Here is a 19,548-nt window from a genome sequence, read left to right on the forward strand (position 1 = left end):
GCACAACTGCAAGCTGAGCTGAGAATTGATTGAGAGCATCCCTGAGGAGAAGGACTTGGGTGTGTCAGTGGACAAGAAGGTCAACACGAGCTTGCAGCCCAGAAAGCCAACTGTATCCTGGGATACGTGTCAGAAGACGCATGACCAGCAGGTAGAGGGAGGTAATTCTGCCCCTCTATTCTGTTCTCATGAGACCCTACCTGGTGTACTGCACCCAGCTCTGGGGTCCCCACTATAAGAAAGACAGGGAGCTGTTGGAGCAAGTCCAGAGGAGGGCCATAAAGATGATCAGAGGCCTGGAGTACCTCTTTTATGAAGACATGCTGAAAGAGGTGGGGCTTGTTCAGCCTGGAGAAAAGGTGGCTCCAGGAAGATCTTACAGCAGCCCTCTAGTACCTAAAGGAGCCTACAAGAAATCTGGTGAGGGACTGTTTACAAGGGCGTGGAGTAATAGGACAAGGGCTAGTGGCCTTAAACTGAAGGCCAGTAGATTTAGGTAATAGGAAGACATTTTTTACTGTGAGGGTGGTGAGATGCTGGAACAGGTTGCCCAGAGAAGATGTTCCCTCCCTGGACAGGTTTAAGACCAGGCTGGATGGGGCTTTGGGCAACCTGGCCTAGTGGAGGGTGTCCTTGCCCACAGCAGGAGGGTTGCAACTTGGTGCCTTCCCACTCCAACCATTCTGTACTTCTATGATGTCTTGTTCATTTTTGACTGGCAGACATTATCACAAAGGGATAATTTTAAGTGAGGGGGAGGGAGGAGGAAGGGAGGAGTGGAAGGAGATGTTGCGAAAGGATAACTTCAGACTAGCAGTAAAAGAATAAGGAAGGAAACAGCAGCAGGCTGTTGAAGAGCATGTTTGCAAGGCTTGTCAATGGACAAGTCAAATTAAACACTCAGATCATGCTAAATTCAGGAGGAAGGAAGTGGTCCAACAGGGGTTAACTGCTTCCTAGGACTGAGGAGGCTCCTGCTGTCCAAAACGTGCTTGTGTGCACACACACATGTACGTATGAGAGAGTGTGCAGGAGAGAGTGTGAGCCTAGCTCTTCTCCCCCCAGCTTGTGTCTTAATGATGATGTCTAGGCGTTTCCATGGCACTTCCCTACAATGTAGCTCTGCAGTCCATCAGGCTAAATTACAGAATGGAGACAGGCAGATGACTGGATTAAAAAGATGTCAGGAAAGTTCAAGGTTGACATCACAGACAGAATTGGTCTGGAGCTTTCATAATTCAAAAGATACAAGCTATGAAACTGCAGCCATGGGAACCCATAATTCTGCAGACCCAGTAAGACCACCATTCAGCTGTTCCTCTGGAGTTTTATCTTAACAGCTCCAAGACTAACACAGGTTTGTAAAAATGAAACTCGACCTGCTGTTCAAATCTTTTGCCGCAGGTCCTAGAGCTGCTCCTTACAGCTCCCATATAAACTAAAGATACTTCACCATTCAGGTCATAAAATTCAACTTTTAAGTCCCCCAAGGTTACTTATAATTCTCTTCCTTCTCCAAACAGTTTTGGTGCAGCATGCAACCTTCATTTACTTCAGCTCTCAGGACTCATTCAAGTCCACTGAATCAAGACCCCATACCCAAAAGAAAAATAGCCCTTACCTTAAAAAAACCCAAACTTCCCATAACATAGGGAGCTCCCTGAAAAAGTAGAAGCATGACCTCACCTGTAACCCTGAGATTTTCCAGGATAGAAGCACCTTACTACATAAATATTCCACACCTCCCTAACGCTTATTGCTACCTAAAGCTGTCTGAACCTGACGCAGAAAAATCTTGTGTGGTTCACAGTCTGACCTATTAAAATTAAAACCCCACTATGTAGAGTTCACACAGCCCCATGACCTGTGCACAACTGACACACAGCTAAAACAAAGGTCTCTTGGGGTTGCAAGTCAACTCAGAATATCCTAACTACCACTGTGGTTGCACATGAATATTATCTAATGAAGCTGTGTTACACAGTAAACAGGAGGCAAATTAGTTGTGTCTGTTTCCCATTACGAGGCAGTTAACAGCCTTTTAAAAACCTCAACAAATATATACTTTAGGGGCAAAAGTGTCCAATCTGTAACACCACTTCAAACCAAAAACTGTGTTTATATATACTGGGGCTGCACAAAGGCTTCTGTCACTTTCAAGAAGGTTAGGGGAAAAGTGTTTAAGCTAGCACAGCCACAAAGCACTAACTCCCCCACATCTGAGGAGCAGACACTTCAAGTCTGTCCTGGAATAGGGCCAGGACCATGCCTTTTGTAGCCTATCAAATTTCAGTTAGCTGTGGTCAATGTGCTAAACTTCACAAAATCACCACTTACATGTGTTTGGCACAACTGGCTGTTAAATCTCTGTATACGCCAATCACAAAGGTCCTTACAGGTCTGGATGGCAGAACAGCAAAGGAGCAGAGTAAGGTCATTCGGGATTGCCGTTTAGAAGAGGCTCTGGATAATCATGAATTGCAAGGTGGATGTGCCCTTTTGGGTGACTTTACACAGTATAGTCCCTTCACCTGTCCTGATCAAGGGACCTTTAGATCCACACTATTTCTACCCCTCTCCACAACCCATACGCCTGAGCTTCCTTCCTCATGATGAAAGAAAAGAAAGGATGGGGGCACTGTATGTTCAGGTCTCACCTTCACATCCAGCTGTGTCCACGATTCATGTCTGAAACACAGAAGCACTCTTAGGTTCTAGTTAAATGCAGGTCTTTATGAATTTTAAGCCTCAGCTCTGTGAGTGGGTGGTGTTTGTAATGCTCTCTCCTTCACAGTCCTTGCTTTTGATGAAGATTTTTAAGGGATATTAGTACACCTCCACTTTAAAATTGTAATAGCTTTAAATCCACACTAGATCACAGATCTCAAATATTTGCTTTCTTTTCTATAAAGTTATAATGATTTTCTATACCTGATCTGCAGCTTAAGTCATCTGCAGGATCACTGGACCATATAATGCTATTGAGACTAGAAAGACAATCTAAAATTGTCCAACTTTCTCCCACTGATCCTCAGGTAGTCCCTGACATAACTGTCACTGTTAGCTGACCCACGCACTGGACAAAAGCCCCCTACCATTTTCTTAGTCAAAACACAGATGTTTGGAACGTGGCTGCAGCCTAGATTCTAGTCTGGGAGGAAATGCAATGCAGTAGATTCTTGTCATTGCTTTCTCAATTTATTTTTTAATTGGAAATTATACAAAAAGTTGCTACAATAAAAGTTAAGGATGCAAACACAACCAAAACATCAGACCTTAGACTGTACAGCTTAGCTTTGCCCCCTGCAAATGTGTATCTCTACAATACAAGAAAGAGAATACTCAGTGATAATGAGGAAGACCCATGTTCTATACCCAAGGCTTGGGTCACAGCAAAAAGGAATTCTTCTCCTTGTTTTACAACTAATCACCTATGTATAATGCTGCCACGTGAGAGAGATGAGGCTACACAGGGTTATTTAGGTGAGGGATTTTCCAGTTTCAGGACCATAGCATTTGTAATATACTTCCAGTAGTTAATTACAACAAATACTGCATTACAGCAATGCCCAAGACAGATCCTGAAAAGACTATCTGTGATTTTTAGTTTCCACCTGGAGACTCATCAAAAGTAGAAAGACCCCTGAAGTTCACATGCCATTAAAGGAAACATAAAGGAAAATGACCACTCATTACTGTTGGGGGTTGGACTTGATGATCTCTTGAGGTCCCTTCCAACCCCTACAATTCTGTGAATACAGTTATTAAGCATGGATAAGAATGGAACATTCAGAACAGTTAGAATGGGTGCAGCTCATTTGCTACTGGATTAAATCAGTATAAATCTTTGTAAAGCACTACTGCCAAGAACCTGTATTCCATAAATAAATGAAAAAATATGCAATACTATCTAGAATATAAAAGATACATATAGACACGGGGACAATTATAGCAAGCATTGTCAGAAGGTGATCGAATGCCAGTTAAAAACATCAACCCAATAACCACCTCCTCAGACTTAATAACCCACGGCAGTTACTCTTCTGTGAGCAGGTATTTATCCACACCAGCAGGGGGTGACAACATGTAATAAAAGTCTGTAAGTGAAGGTGGAATCCAGCTGTTGGGTACCCAAGCAAAGGGATTCCAAGTGACATTAACACTTCCCTGCAACAGAAAAATTGCAAACTTAATCCTGACACTACTCCGTCAATAATTTCTCAATCTCTTTTGACACTGGTCACTAAAACCAGGTGATCTCCCCTATCTACTTGAAGAAATTATCTTAACCAGAAACAGACATTTGTTTCTCAAGTCTAAATACAATTACAAAACTATTTCCTTGTATCAAACCCAAATCACTTCCTACAAGAAAACCGATTTTTACAACTCTCAGTCAGCCAAAGAGCTGTAATAATACCAAGAAGTCTGTAGTTGTCAACGCCAACAAATCAGCGCCGCTGGCAGAAATTGCTTGGATGCTGCAAGCAAGCGCTGCCCTCTCCTGGCAATTCATTTCCTCAAGTGAGTGTCACCTCCTAAAATCTTCGTCTTCACTGTAATGGTTTGCAGCACAGAAAAAGCAGCTATAGGATTTACTTCTCTTGGTTCCTAGATCCAGTCAGAGGCATTTTTGTGCCCTATGCCACCTTCCCTGTGAACAATGCCTCCAAGACTGCTGCCCAATTTCCTTCTGCACACACAGGGCATAAGGCTGCAAACCCACAGGCAGCAGCGAAGCCTATACCAGCTTTTGGGGGGGACAGGTACTAGCCTAAGGCCTGGACAGTCCTTCCTGTCTTCTCCAGCAGCCAGACAGTGCACATCCACCCATCACCTTTACTAGTTGTAGCTCAAGCGTTCGAAAGCACAAACAGATGGGCTACCAGCCGGATTCTAGTCCTGCTGGGCAGCTAGGCAGTAGCAGTCATCATTGCACCTTCAGTTGTTTGCACCCTTGAGTGAATTAAAATCAAAGAGAGGAATAGAGTGAAAGAAAGCAGTTCTGGCTCTTTCACAGGCCATGAGGGCCAATGGATGACACTGTCACCAGCTCAGCTGGTCACAGCAAACACTCCCCTGATTCTTGCCCAGAGTCAGGAGTGGATGCCTCTCACAGCCCTCTGTCAGTCCCACCAAGGGACTGCTTCAAAGTGACATTGCCTGTCCATGCATTCACTGCACTGAAGACACAGGTGAGTATTGCTGAATCTGACAGGGATTCTGAAGTGAAAGACTGAGGCAGAGCCACACTCACAGGGAAAGGAAGTGAACTGCCAAGAAATAAAAGCCATTCTAGAAATCTTAAAAGGATTTAGGAATAGGTCTAAAAACTAATTGCAAGACTCCCCAGAAACCAATCAGCTTTGTTTATAGTTACAACTGAAAGTCACATGTATCGAGCTTGTGGCTATGACACATCCCTGGTTCTGCACTAAAGGTGTTGAGCTTCTCAGTAGTCCAGAAGTTGGAGGAAGGAACAAAACCAGGAACGAAGATCCTTAACAGAAGCTTGCAACACAGCTCATAACAAAAGAATCCAAAACCCTTCTGACTTTCTGTAGCAACAGGAGCACAGGAGACAATGCAGGGGGAATTTGCAAGCAGTAAGGGGGTAGAGCATTCGTCTTGGCACAGCAATGCTCTCTTTCCAGAAAAACGCAGCTCTTTCTGCTGTACAGTAACGATGACTTCCTGGGGTGGGGGGGGGGGGGTGGGGGGAGGGGCGTGGGGAGCCTACATTCTCTAAACCCTGCCAAGTCCTTCTGTACATACCAAGTTCTGGGACCTGCTGCTAATCTTCATTCTTGAGCGACAGTACAGCCTCTTTTTTTTCCTTCCTTTCTTTTTTCTTCCCCAAACCAACAGTTGCATTACCTTAAATATGATAGCAATGGGAATATCTTCTGACAAAGTGTTATGCCTCAGGTAAAATCTTCCTTGCTTCACAATCATATTTGTTCTGCTCTTCTTCTCATGAGTGGAACTGAAATTAAACAAATGTATTATGTATAACAGAAAGTTTGCACTGACTGTCCTAGAATTTTCTGTATAAAATTTACAAAGTTTAAGCAATCTTCCAGCTGAATTAATCCCACTTTCATTTCTTCTAAAAATTACATTAAAACAGCCAGACGTCACCCCATAACTCCACAAGGTAATGGGATTATCACCTGTGAGGTGAGTCCACATTTGACTTAAGTAGAAGCCTGTATTTTCCCCAAATCATATTTGCTTGCTTTTATAATCAACTTGGATGTAACCAGCAAGATCAAACTGCACAGGTACTGTGGCAACAACAGGAATGAGGTAAGAATAATACTCTGTTTGTTTAACCTTGTCCATCTAGGCCTTACTGTGGAACAGTAAAATAGATAGGAGAGATGCGTGAGACATCTCTGGACAAGAAAAACATCCTCACACTGAACATTGACAAAACCAAAAAGCAAACAAAATATAAATAAAACTCAGTTGAGGAGGAAAGACTAAATTTAGACTACTTTGCCATTTTCAGTAATTTGTATGGGACAAAAATTTTATTTTTGTTTCCTTCTCAATTGCTTTTAAAAGATTTTACACCATTTTCATTCAGAGTCAGACAAAAGGTTACATCTTCCTTTCACTATGGTAACTTCAAGTTACTTGTTATAAAAGTGAGTTCAAACACCACCAGTTAAGAAGTGCACTTTTTTATGTTGAAAATTTGAACTTGCTTTTCCTAATCTGGGATGAATCCTGAAGCACATGAGCAACTCCCACTGACTTTTGTGGGAATAGTGTACTGATTTGGGAACCAATGTTTTGGTGTGCAAAATGACAGTAGCAAGAGAAGGGCACTGACCATCTACAGTTTTTTCCCACTAAACTATACTAGGAAGAAAACTACACAGCTACTTCAACTACAAGGGTGAGCTCTTAAAGCTCCTTTATGTAATAACAGGCATTTACCGTACCTGGTAACAGAAGCGCCAACTGTGCCTTTTCTATCAGCTTCCACAATGATTCTGTTTTTCGATAACTGCTCTTGAATAAGGATAACTTTCTCTACACCTTTAACAATGAAATAGCCACCTATTCAACAGGAGAAAGATTTTGCATGTCAGTATCCTTGCACTTTGCTGGCCTCCTTCAATACCCGTTAAATTGCTAGAAAGTAAACAGTACACAAAGGACAAAACAAGAGAGAAAATTCTCCCATGAAAGAGTACAAAACTGTGTGGAACCAAGGATCTAAGTACAAAAACGTTCCACTAGACTAAAGAGAACTTTTGCTAGACTCACAAATACATTCAAGATCTAAGTCTTTATTTGGGAAGTACTTGGACAGAAAGGACTCACAGCAGACCAAAAACTGTAAAAAAAACCCCAAATCTGTAAGGTAACTGTGTTATAAAATTGTTAGTTCTACAAATTAGGTAAAAATATTGCCTGGCAGAAGAGTATATCATAAAGATGTCAAAAAAGAACTGTCTTGCTATCAAATGAAAAGAATAAGTCTTCTATAATTATCAATTTGCTCTCCCCAGCACTCCAATGAGAAATTTAATCTTTATTACTTTTGAAAATGTATTTTAATGCCCTTGCTGTATCTAAGATAAGAAATCTGCACGAGCCATGTTATACCTCTCTCTTAAGTTATATCTATTAATGTTCCACACGCACATCATGTCACTTCATGTTGCCATCACAAGCAAGTACAGCAGATGTCCAGTGCACATTTCAAAGGCAGCAGATAAAAACAAAGAAGTTTCATCTCCTCTCTGCATTTCAAATATCATTTAACACTTTATGTGTCCATCTGTCTGAAGTTGGGGAGGATCTTCAAAGGGATCTGAACAGGCTGGATTGATGGGCTGAGACCAATGGGATGAGGTTCCATAAGGCCAAGTGCCGAGTCCTGCACTTGGGACATAACAACCCCGTGCAGCACTACAGGCTTGGGGAAGAGTGGCTAGAAAGCCGTCAGGCGGCAAAGGACCTGGGCGTGTTGGTTGGCTGCTGACTGACTATGAGCCAGCAGTTTGCCCAGGTGGCCAATGGCATCTTGGCTTGGATCAGAAACAGCGTGGCCAGCAGGTCTAGGGGAGTGATTGTGCCCCTGTACTGGGAATTGGTGAGGTCACACCTTGAGTGCTGTGTTCAGTTTTGGGCCCCTCTCTACAAGAAAGGCCTTGAGTTCCCAGAGTGTGTCCAAGTGGTTGAGTCACCAACACTGTGTGTATTTAACAGATGGGTAGATGATATGCTCAGGGATATGGTTTAGTAGAGGACAGGAATGGTTGGACTAAATCTCAAAGGTCTTTTCCAACCTAGTGAGTGTGCGATTATGGGAAAAGGCAGCAAATTAGAGTTCCCGTTCTAGAGGGCACGACTATACCTCACTCGCTCTCCCCTCCACTTCATCTTCATGAACAAACTCCACCTCTATTCCCATATACCACATCACTGTACAATACTATATACTCTTCTCAACTTTCTCAAATTAATGTATTGTTTTTGTGGTTGAAAACTGTCTGTCCTCACGGTTTCTTTTAGTTACAAGCATATGCTTGAGAAGTTCCCACAATGACTTCACAGTATCAGGAAGCACGCCAGTGGGGTGGGTTTTTTTGAAAAAGATTTAAAACTAAAAGCACAGATGGGAACAAGGAATGTGAGTGCAAACATACCTGGATCTAAAGGGCATTCGTTAAGTTTGGCAAATTCTGCAGGTGTCTTCCCAGTAAGAACACAATTGGAGCTACGCAGCATGATAGGCATTCTGCAACAAAAAACAGTTACACTTTACTTTAGATTCAGAAGGAAAAGTATGAATAGTAAAAAGTCAGAACAAAAAAACACACTGAAAAAACTGGAGAAAGCATGTTCAAGGTAATGAAAATACATGCAAGCTATGAAAAATAGGTTTTTTTCCTTTATTTCTACTTTATTTCACTGAATGCGTCATTTGTAAAGAAAGACCTGAAACCGGACATCTACTGGCAGAAACTGTGGACTTCCTATCTAATTTTTATGCAGATACTATAAGCACCCATGACAAGCAGTCACCAAGTCCATTGATTACTAGTACAAAGACTCCTGGTGCCCAAAACCAGTAGTCTGCACTCAACATGCCATTGCAGATCCACCGTTACCAGTTTTACTTTGGGAAAAGCTACTTCAGACCTGAATTCCCACACTGCAATAGCACTTTCTGGCTGCAGAGAGATGGTGCCTCTAACACATAACCTAGGCATGAAGTTTGTCCAGTAGTAGCTGGTTCTCTGATGTCTTCACACAGACCACAGCAAGCATTTTGTAAAATTAAAAAAAACAACCCCACAAACAAACTTAAGGAGGAAAGAGAAACTAAAGATGCATAAACTTAAGGCAAAACTTCTGCAACATGAGGGCAGTCAAGCAGTAGAAAAAGCTGCACAGAGAAGATGGGCATTCTCCATCACATGGAGGTCAGGACCTGACAGGATAAAAAAAAATGAGCAATCTAGTCCACAAGATAAAAACAGCTTTCCAGAAGATTAAACCAGCTTATCACTGCACCTACCAAAAGACCTTCATGCTCTTTAGTCTCTTCTTCAAAATGTGAACTTTAGAACCAACTGACAAATTCTGTTGGATCAAGATCACTTCTTGGTGAACATAAGACTTGCATTCCAGTTAAGTTCTTAAGACAAAGCTTAAACATTGCCTCACTTAATTGAATTTCCTAAGACACATTTTGACAAAATTAAAAGTGAGTTCTACTATGCAACCTCAGAGATATCTCATTCAAAATTACTCCAACAAAAATTCAGATGTGGCAGCTCTTACTAACAAAGTTGTCTTTCTTTTATTCAAATCTTGTAAGCTATTTTAATTTCTTGGCCATTTGTATATTCTTGTGTCCTAAAAGAAAACTAATGAACTCAAAATTCTGTATTTTTGAAAAGAAAAAAGCTACCTTGTCACTACAGATAACTTACTTGCCTCAGTCATTTCACTAAGAAAGTGTTTCCTACAGGTAAGAAGCTTCATATGACAACAGAATCTTGTATTACACATGCAATAAGCCTAACACATTGCCTATTAATATCAGAAGCAGTAACCAGCTGGCATAAGGAAACTCAAAATAGAGTATGTAAATGCCATGATCGAAAACGCCAGTGACAGATGTCACCAAACATTAACATATTTTGCAGTAAACATAAGTCACTCTCCTTTTGAAGGCAGAACCTAATTTTCAAAATATCTGAAGTGATCAGGAAGAATGATAATTACAAAAAAATAAATTACACATTATGTATGAAAGACTGAGTAACTTGGCTACAAAGCAAACGTGATTATTTTCGTTTTGCAATAATGCAACTTGCAGGTTTCTTTCATGTATTTCCCTCTTTTGTTTTCTATTAATACACAGACAACATCCATACATCCATCCTTATATCCATCCTTCTTTGGAAGGAGACAGATTTCCAGAAGCTTTTAGAAAACAAAATCTTGTAACAGAACCTACCAATCACATCCTGTACAGCTGTTTGCCTGCTCGTTGTTTCTTTTAACAAGGAAGCAAGCTTAGCTTACATTTATTTTGCAGTAAAAGCTCCTCCCAACACAGAAGCAAATGAAAACTAATACCAGAAGCTCAATATATATGGTATCTTACCTGCCAATGGGTAACGCATTGCGTATGATCCTCTGGCTGCCTCGTGTATATTCAATGTCCACAGTAATCGGGGCAGAGTAAGTCATGTCCCTCAGGCGGCACTGAAAGGAGAGCAGTCATTTGGTTAGATGTTGGCTTCCAGGCTGAAGTGTGTCTTGCAAAACATCCTGTGTTTGCCCTGTCTTCTGTAGGTGCTCACAAAGAAAGCAAGCAAAGCGAAGTTTGACCAAGGTCTTCTTGGTACCTGGACTATATGTGACAGTCTCCTGTTTAAGAAAATAAAACAAAACCCAAACAAACCCAAATAGAATTATTGTGCTATTTCTAAAGCAGCCAGTAGATCTGAGTCTTCAGAGGACAGCACTGCAGGGCTTAACTTCTAAATTGTTTAATTAAATAAAGAAACAGGCCTAATCAGCAGTGTTGACACAAAGACCATACTATGCCACAGGCTCTGAGAGCAGTCCTCAGCTCAGAGGCATTTCTATACGAAGACTGAAAGCTGGAGAGTTCTGCTATCATATAAAGTTTGACAGAAGGGAAACACAGGACAGTAAGAGGGATAATGTGCTACCTTTTTAACAGAAAGAGCAATGTCACTGTATAATGACTTACAGAGAGCTCACTGCAGTAACACTTCCTGTAAAGATGCCCTGAATATGTCTGCAAATTCCTCAGACAGCAAGAGAAGCAGGATATACATTTATAGGATGTTATGTAGCTCAAGGCTGAATCATTTCTAATCTGATATTTCTAGTCTGTTCTCCCCAACCTCACTCTGTGACTCTGTTGCTACGCCTTCAGGTATTGCCTATCTTCATGCACGACAAGGTTTACTGCATCTGTGGAAGACAACACAGCAACTCACAGCATGTCACTAGTGACCTCGCTGAACATTCAACAACTGTGAGCTCTGGGACTATAGTTTATCAGTATTGACACTTGTGCATTTACGGTGCTATAGCCTTTCAGTGTATTGAATATGCATAAATAAAAGACAAATAGGATTGAGCTCTGCACTGAAGATGCAATTGTATGGAAAAATACACCTCAGGAATCATTGAAATTGCAAGTTCCTTCTCTCCACATCAAAAAGTAAACCACTTCTCTAGTCATAAAACACTGATGTGCACCAGCAGTCTTCAAGTTGTGATTTGTAGGAAATTAAGTCCCATCGTGCTCACAGCAACTTCATCAAATTTAAAAGTAACTGAAAATATTTCCATTTTCCAATTACTTAAGATTAATCTGTATGAATAGTTCATGAAACTCCTGCAAAAACTGCATGAAAAGCAGAGTTAGACAGTTTTATTAGTATTACTCAGGAGAAAAAAAGGCTTTTGGATTCTTTGTGTATGCTTTGTCCACAAAAAACACATTCCAATGATCTTAAAGGTCTTTTCCAATCTAAACAATTTTATGATTCTGTGATACAAAATAAGAGCTACAGTGTAATGTTCTAGCATTTGTATTTTTGTATCACCCTCCATCAGGGAGCTTCTCCTTACATTAGACACCTAGAGGTAAAAGACAGACATGACTTGTCTTTCAAGGAAACAGGGGACAAAACCTCCCAGATTTGGTTGAAAATAGGTACTCAGGCCCTTATGAAAATCTGATCATCTTCAGTGTCTTTAGGCAGGAGTTTTATACAACTCCAACAGATATGTCATAACATACTCATAAGCATCCAATCTTTTTGGTTTGGATTTGTGTTTTTTTTCTATATTGCACCCCTGGTTTGACCTGATCAACATCCTATTTAAGAAAATAACTGTGGCCTTCACATGCACATAACACACTGAAAAAAACACAACAAACAAACGAAAGAGTAATGATGTACTAGCATTAAGCAACAATGAGGATATATCTGAGATGCAAGAGTAGGTTGTTCTAAATTCAAGGTCAATACATTCTATGAACCCTTTATTTTTCATTCTGCTGCATATGCAGTCAGTGTAGTGATAAAGTAAGCAAACAACTTAACACCTGGATTCTTGGATACAAGTTGCTGGACACAAACAATTTTTTGGATACAATTTCATCCATATATAGAAATTCTTTCCTGTTGTGTGCATGCTCATATCTACTGATTTCATGTCAGCTACACATTTGTGACATCCTTGCACTGTTGGTAGCTGAGTTATTGGCCTTACTTACTTAAAATCTTTCCATTGAAATAAAAGAGATTTGAGTCAGGTCACTGGAGACAGAAACATGGCTATGTACAAGAGGCACCCACTAGATGGCCTTTTATTTTTTCTTTTTTACAATCTAACTTCAAGTATTGGGTGCATATAGCAAGGAAAAATACATCTGATATGTGAACTGGCTTATTGGGTTGACAACAGGCTGCAAGTGGGCAAATAAGTGCAAGCTCCAAGCTCAGTTCCTGTTCTGAAACCAAAGACAGGTTGTCAGTATGTCTGTTGCAGTTATGTAAATTGCACAGCACAGCAGCAGGAGAGGAATACTTTGGTCCTAAGCACTCTCTGAATGGAACTGAGTAGCCTCAAATCTGTAGAACCAATCCTAAAAGATAAAAACCTTATCTTAGTTTATGGGTTTCTTATACAGAAGCTGCCTTATATCCTGCCAAAAGCAACACTGTCTGATTTTAGTCACAGAAGCATTTACTGTCCAACATGCACCTTTACTGCAGAAGTACACAACCCACTTGTTCACCTACACGCTTATAGGAGTGCAACACAGTTAAATACACCCTCCAGTAAGACTGATGTTATGCTGCAGTTTCTTGTAATTTTATCAACTTCCACCTGCTGCTGTTTCCATGTTTGCTCTCCGGCTCAGACTTAAAAAGCATTAGCAAAAAATCAGAGATATGTTCCCAAAGACTGTGCAGGAAAGGGAGACCGAAGTGACCTATGGTGCAGACAGTAGTAAGGCGAATACTTAAAAAGACATTAGTGGAAACTTAAAAAAACACCACATTGTAGCATGAAGCACAGGACTGAGCAACAGAAGTAGCTTTCACAACTTTAATGGAAACCCACTGAAATGCAGCTAGCACGAAACACTGAATACAGCTATTCACACATCAGAAAAAAATATAAAAAAACCCCCCAACCCACTCAATGTTTAAATCTCTTCTTTCTACAGTGATGGTGGCATATGCACTGTATCCCTAATGTAACATGCAGGCATGCAAAGCAGAGTTTTACGCAGCTATTATCCAAGACATTGCCAAGATCAAAGACAGGTGCAAACATATATACCTCATGAGGTGATACAGGTCGTGTCACGTTGAAGCTTTCTTCCACATCTGGAGTACCCACATAGATATTGAGGTACCTGTAACACACAGTTCCAAAATGAGCATGAAGCCAAATAATTTTCAGGCAACCTGGAGGAAGCAGAATTCTACACATACTAAAACATGAAGCTACTTTGATGAATGTTGCTAGATTAATAATGAGCAAAAAAGAGGCAGCTACTCAGTCTGCTTCAAATGATTACTCTTTAAATATTCTCATCTTTCATTGCTCCAAATAAGAGGTAAGTCATGGAAAACATACTCTTGATTTATACCTACACAGGTACCTACAAACATTTTATAGCCAATAATGACCCCAAGAGATAGTGCCCATGCTAATATGGATATGGAAATCATTTCATGCTTACTTCAAGTACCACATTGGGTCAGCATCACTTGTAACTTTTTCATTGGCCTTCATGATTTTCTTTATCTGTGAGGGTGAAATAAAATAAAACAGAATATTGTGCCTTTTCTGAGTACTTTGAGCCACTCTCTTCCCACCAAGAAAGCATACCTCTACGTTGATGAAATAGTTGAATGAGTCTATGTGCTGCTTCACAAGTCCCTTCACCTGGAAAATACATGCATGCAGCAAATAAAATTAGCTTCAGTAAAGTCAATTATATAAGGCAGAAATTAATAAGTGCTTTTGGTTCTGAGCTAAATTCTGTCAGCTGAAAAACTTCTGAGAGAAGTGTCTGGAAGATCAGCTGATTCCACTTTTCCAGATCTACACCAAAGTTTTCATTGTTGAAAGTTGGTGTTCAGACACCAAAGCACCCCAGTAACCATAAAAGTAAACACCCAATGGACTCTAAAATACACAGAACAAACAAGAGTTACTACAAGTCAAAATATATTATTGTTTTGCCTCATTCTGCAATAATTTTAACCATTTATAGTACAATTAACCACCTTTGCTGCTTGAGAAAGTTGTCTGCATCCTAACAAGAACAGGTGTCATGAAGAACGAAAGGGAGAGCCAATCAGATGGGGAGATGGAAGAAAAGTGGGGTGTGAAAGAGAAAAGTCAATAAACAAGGAAACAGTCATGGGGGGGCAGGACATTCATGAGAAATCTGAGTTTGATTTGTAGGCAGGAAGAAAGAAAACAAACCCACGGGTCATATCACACAGAATAAACAATATCCCATTGCCCCAGGTAACAAGCTGATACAATACATTTCAATGATTTAAGTTTCAGGCATTTAGAGCAAACAAAAGAACGGGGATTATACTAAGTAAAATGATCTGGGATTAAAGAAAAAAAATATATTCCTTCAAGCCAAAATCTTTCTAAGAGAAGCATTCATTTTGTTAATAGATTGGTGTTTGCAAAATAAAAGATGTAACTAACCTAACTACAGTGCAAAATCCAGCCTCAAACAAGAACAAGTGCTAGCTGATAGAGACACATGCTTACATGCTCACAGAGGGCCTTAAGCTCTGAAACATCCCATGACAATGAACATGTCACAAGACTTAAAACTTCATAAAGAAAACAGATGTGTCTACATAAGCTATGGTTCATTCTGAGATTGTTAGAGAGAAATGGGAAGCTTAGAACAACAAATCCAGCTTCTAAGTGAAGCCTCCATGGGTTAAGACAAATGAGGAATGACTCCACAGCAAAAGTCTTTAGGTAAGAGTTTCCCTAATTTACAAAAACACTGCACATCATATGATAGGTAAGAAAATATTATGGCTTTATTAGCGTCTAGAAGTGAGACTGGCAGTTCCATTTTTTTTTTTATGAGGCAATATCAGGTGTTTTATTGAAAGCAAACTACGTTATAGAAACTGTAATGCACAACATCAGCTTTGTGTATCACTGCTGGCATAAACATGCAACAGATAGGCCAGACCACCATCAGCAGCCCTACAGTAAAGGGCTCACTGGCTGGAAATAATGTGGGATGGATACAGTTGGCATAAAGCACACAGTAAATTGCACCTCACAATCAGCAGCCCTTCCTTTTTCACATTGCCAAGAATTCAGACAGTATCACTAGCTCAAGCTGGCAATAGAAGTTGATGTGGTTGCTAGGAGAGACACAGAAATGGGATTCATTAGGGCCCTGAAGCATCTCCACTGCCCTGAACCAAAGTGAACACATACACAATCCATAACTGACTTGTTTTCCTGACAGGATCAAACACTCAAGAGTGCAACAAAAAGAAGTGCAATCAAGTTCTGACACTGATGAGGAAAGCCTTGCAGAATCCAGATCTGTGATTACATGCTTCCTATGACAAACACTACTACCAACCTAGAACCAGAGTCTCACATAAGGACAATGAATGGGGTCTTCAGGTGCCAGTAAAACTGATGTTTAGAGACAGTAATCTGGAAACAGTACACCACACACATTGTTCACTCAGAATGAAAACACAAAAATGCCAATCCCTAAAAGGCTGCCTCCACAAATTAATTTACAGATAAATCAAGAAACCAAATTATGTAACAAGTTTATCCATAATTGCATGAACTAAAAAATTTAAAAAACCCCACAAAATCCCCATAGAGGGTGAGCACAGGTATTCTGGGAAACAGCAAATTCTAGAGGAAGAGGGTGAAAAGTTAGAAAGGAGACAGAGTGTTCATGAAATGAGTGCATTTACACTAACCTTTAGAAATGCTGGGAGAAGTCTCCATTTTTCCTGAAAAAAAAAACCAGTTTGAAATACATTTCCAAAGAGTGACATCTTTCTAAACATCTAAGGTGCTTCAGCTTTTTTGTTTGTTTTTATTAGCAGCATTTCTAAACAGCAGCATTATTTAACATCAGATCCATTTAGAAAAAGACTGCCAGAAGCCAATGAGAATTAAAAGAGGGAGATTACTTGGATCATCTTCGTAAGCTACATGGGCTATGCAATATTTACTCACGATGCAACGGGACACTTTTTTTCTAAAAGCAATTCCTCTGAGAAGATGCATTTCTTGGAAAAATTATTACTAGCATGTAGTAAAAATATTTAGGGACATCTAACTTCGGGGAGGGGAGGGCACTGCCTATTAACACTGGAAGTTATATTCCCAGCAAAGGAAGTCATACTACAATTTTTACTTGACTAAGTACACTCAAGATTTTTAGTCCTGGGAGCAGCACCTGCAGGCCTCAGCCTCTGTAAAGCCTACCAGTAACTAACTCCTATGAAGATTTATCAAAACCAGCCAAACAGAGCACTAACAGGTTTATCAGCGTTCCTACAAACCTTTTCCCGTTTCAATTCTTCACTGATTACAGGGAACACCACCCTACACGTGCCCCACTGTCTACCTCCATGGCATAAGGAGCCCACCCCACGTTCGGGAAGAGAAGCAGATGGAGGGCAAAGGTGAGGACCACACAGCACAGCAGGAGGCTGCACTGCGTAGCTCCAGAAGAGAACATCTGTACCATTCACAGGACATCAGTGCCTCATCATTTCAGTTTGACATTCAGCACTTCGAAGAAATACATAGCAACGCCGTGGCTGCAGTGTAACACTGTCCCTCACAGGGCACGCCGAGGAACTCATGGCAAGGCCCAGCACGAGGCCCCTGGGCTCCACTGCAGACTCGCTCTTCCGACCCAAAAAGGCCAGTCCGGCCAGGGCCCAAAGCGCGGCCTTCACCTCCGCCCTGCCCTCTCGCGAGGCAACCAGCTGACTTTAACCGAACTTCTCGCGCTTTCCGCAATCGCAGGGGCCGGAACCCACCCCTCAGCACTCCGGCTCAGGCTCCTGAGGCGCAGCCCGCGGGGCAGAGACCCCCCTCGCCGAGGCACGGCTTGCAGACCCCCACCCTCGCGGAGAGGCGGGCTCCTTCCAGCGCCCCTCGCCCCAGCCCTGCTGCTCTCTAGCAGAGCCCGACGCCTGCCGACCCTTCCCCGCTGCCTCCCACCCCAGGCCGCCGCTAACCTCCACAGTATTAACAGGAGCCGCCGCTTGCTCCGGAGTGAGAGCCCCCAGTTCCGTTGCCAGCGTCTCCATCACCACCCCGGCAGAGAGGCCACAGCGGACGCAGACAGCGAGGGACCCGCGGTGTAGCAGGAAAACGCGTCCTCCCGCCGCACCGACGCTGCGCCCGAAGGTTCCGCGCCCACCGAGCCGTGGTGGGGCGTGGCGGCAGAGACCCAGAGAGGCAATGGGCACCGTAGCCGGAGGCTTAGCGAAGGGCGGGCAGATCTCTCCCTGCCCGGCAGCGCTCTCCACACCGCCCCCTCCCAGCACGGTTTAATTCCTTTCAGCACGGGGTGTTCTCACCGCGTAATCTTAGAGCTGCCGCCCATGAGCGGGCCCTGCCGGCCTCCGCGCCGCCTCTCGGGCGCCGGCAGCTGACGGCCCGGAGCGGGCAGGCTGAGGCGACAGAAGACAAGTGCCTTTAAGAAGCAGGGTGTGAAGGCTGGACTTAAATACACAAGTCTTCTGTGGCTCAGGTTCTGCACGAGTAAAGGCCACTGAGTTTGGTCTGGGGTTCACGCATCCTGGACCTGAAGGTTAAACATGGAGTTGCATTTTTTCAGACCTCTCCCATTCAGTGTCCTGCCTTAAGCAGTCAGCCTGGAGAGCTTCACAGAATCACTAGGTTGGAAAAGACCTTTGAGATCATCAGTTCCAACCATTCCTGACCTCTACTAAACCATGTCCCTAAGCACCTTGTCTATCCATCTTTAAATAGATCCAGGGCTGGTGACTCAACCGCCTCCCTGGGCAGCCTGTTCCAGTGCCTGATAACCTTTTCCACGAAGAACTTTTTCCTAATGTCTAATCTGAACCTGCTCTGGCGCAGCTTGAGGCCATTCCCCCTCATCCTATCACCTGTTGCTTGGGCAAAGAGACCCACTTCTCTACAACCTCCTTTCACGTAATTGTAGGTGGTGATAAGGTCTCCCCTCAGCTTCCTCTTCTCCAGGCTAAACAACCCCAGTTCCCTCTGCTGCTTCTCATAAGGTTTGCTCTCCAGCCTCTTCACCAGCCTGGCTGCCCTTCTCTGGACATGCTCTGGGAACTCAAGGTCTTTCTTGTAGAGAGGGGCCCAAAACTGAACACAGTACTCGAGATACGGCCTCACCAATGCCCAGTACAGGGGCACAATTACTTCCCTGGACCTGCTGGCCACGCTGTTTCTGATCCAAGCCAAGATGCCGTTAGCCACCTGGGCACACTGCTGGCTCCTATTCAGTCAGCAGCCAACCAACATGCCCAGGTCCTTCTCTGCCAGGCAGCTTTCTAGCCACTCTTCCCCAAGCCTGTAGTGCTGCACGGGGTTGTTATGTCCCAAGTGCAGGACTCTGCACTTGGCCTTGTGGAACATCATCCCATTGGTCTCAGCCCATCAATCCAGCCTGTTCAGATCTCTTTGAAGAGCCTCTCTACCCTCAAGCCTTGACTGTCCTGCCAGCTTAGTGTTGTTTGTGATCTTACTGAAGGAACATTCGATCCCTTCATCCATGTCATTGGATGTCATTGAACAGAACTGGGCCTAGGACTGAACCTTGGGGAACATCACTCGTGATTGACCTCCAGCTGGATTTAGCTCCATTTACCACAACTCTTTGGGCCTGGCCATCCAGCCAGTTTTTTACCCAGCAGAGGATACAACTGTCCAGGCCAGTGGTAGCCAGTCAAGCAGAATGCTGTG

General features: G+C 42.5%; 1 protein-coding gene across 1 annotated transcript in view; it reads right to left on the bottom strand.

Moving 5' to 3' along the window:
• Positions 1-17,897, bottom strand: part of POLR3B (RNA polymerase III subunit B) — a gene marked incomplete at its 5' end in the record, with an annotated part of 76,569 nt that extends 58,672 nt beyond the window's left edge. The window contains 9 exons of the mRNA XM_084261208.1: positions 5,878-5,986; positions 6,954-7,071; positions 8,670-8,761; positions 10,643-10,743; positions 13,879-13,954; positions 14,285-14,349; positions 14,434-14,490; positions 16,548-16,580; positions 17,826-17,897. Coding sequence (XP_084117334.1) covers positions 5,878-5,986; positions 6,954-7,071; positions 8,670-8,761; positions 10,643-10,743; positions 13,879-13,954; positions 14,285-14,349; positions 14,434-14,490; positions 16,548-16,580; positions 17,826-17,897 — 723 coding nt within the window. The remainder of the gene's footprint in view (positions 1-5,877; positions 5,987-6,953; positions 7,072-8,669; positions 8,762-10,642; positions 10,744-13,878; positions 13,955-14,284; positions 14,350-14,433; positions 14,491-16,547; positions 16,581-17,825) is intronic.
• Positions 17,898-19,548: the final 1,651 nt, after the last annotated feature.

This window comes from Gallinula chloropus (genome assembly GCF_964237585.1).
Source record: "Gallinula chloropus genome assembly, chromosome: 1".
NCBI classification, from domain to species: Eukaryota; Metazoa; Chordata; class Aves; order Gruiformes; family Rallidae; genus Gallinula; species Gallinula chloropus.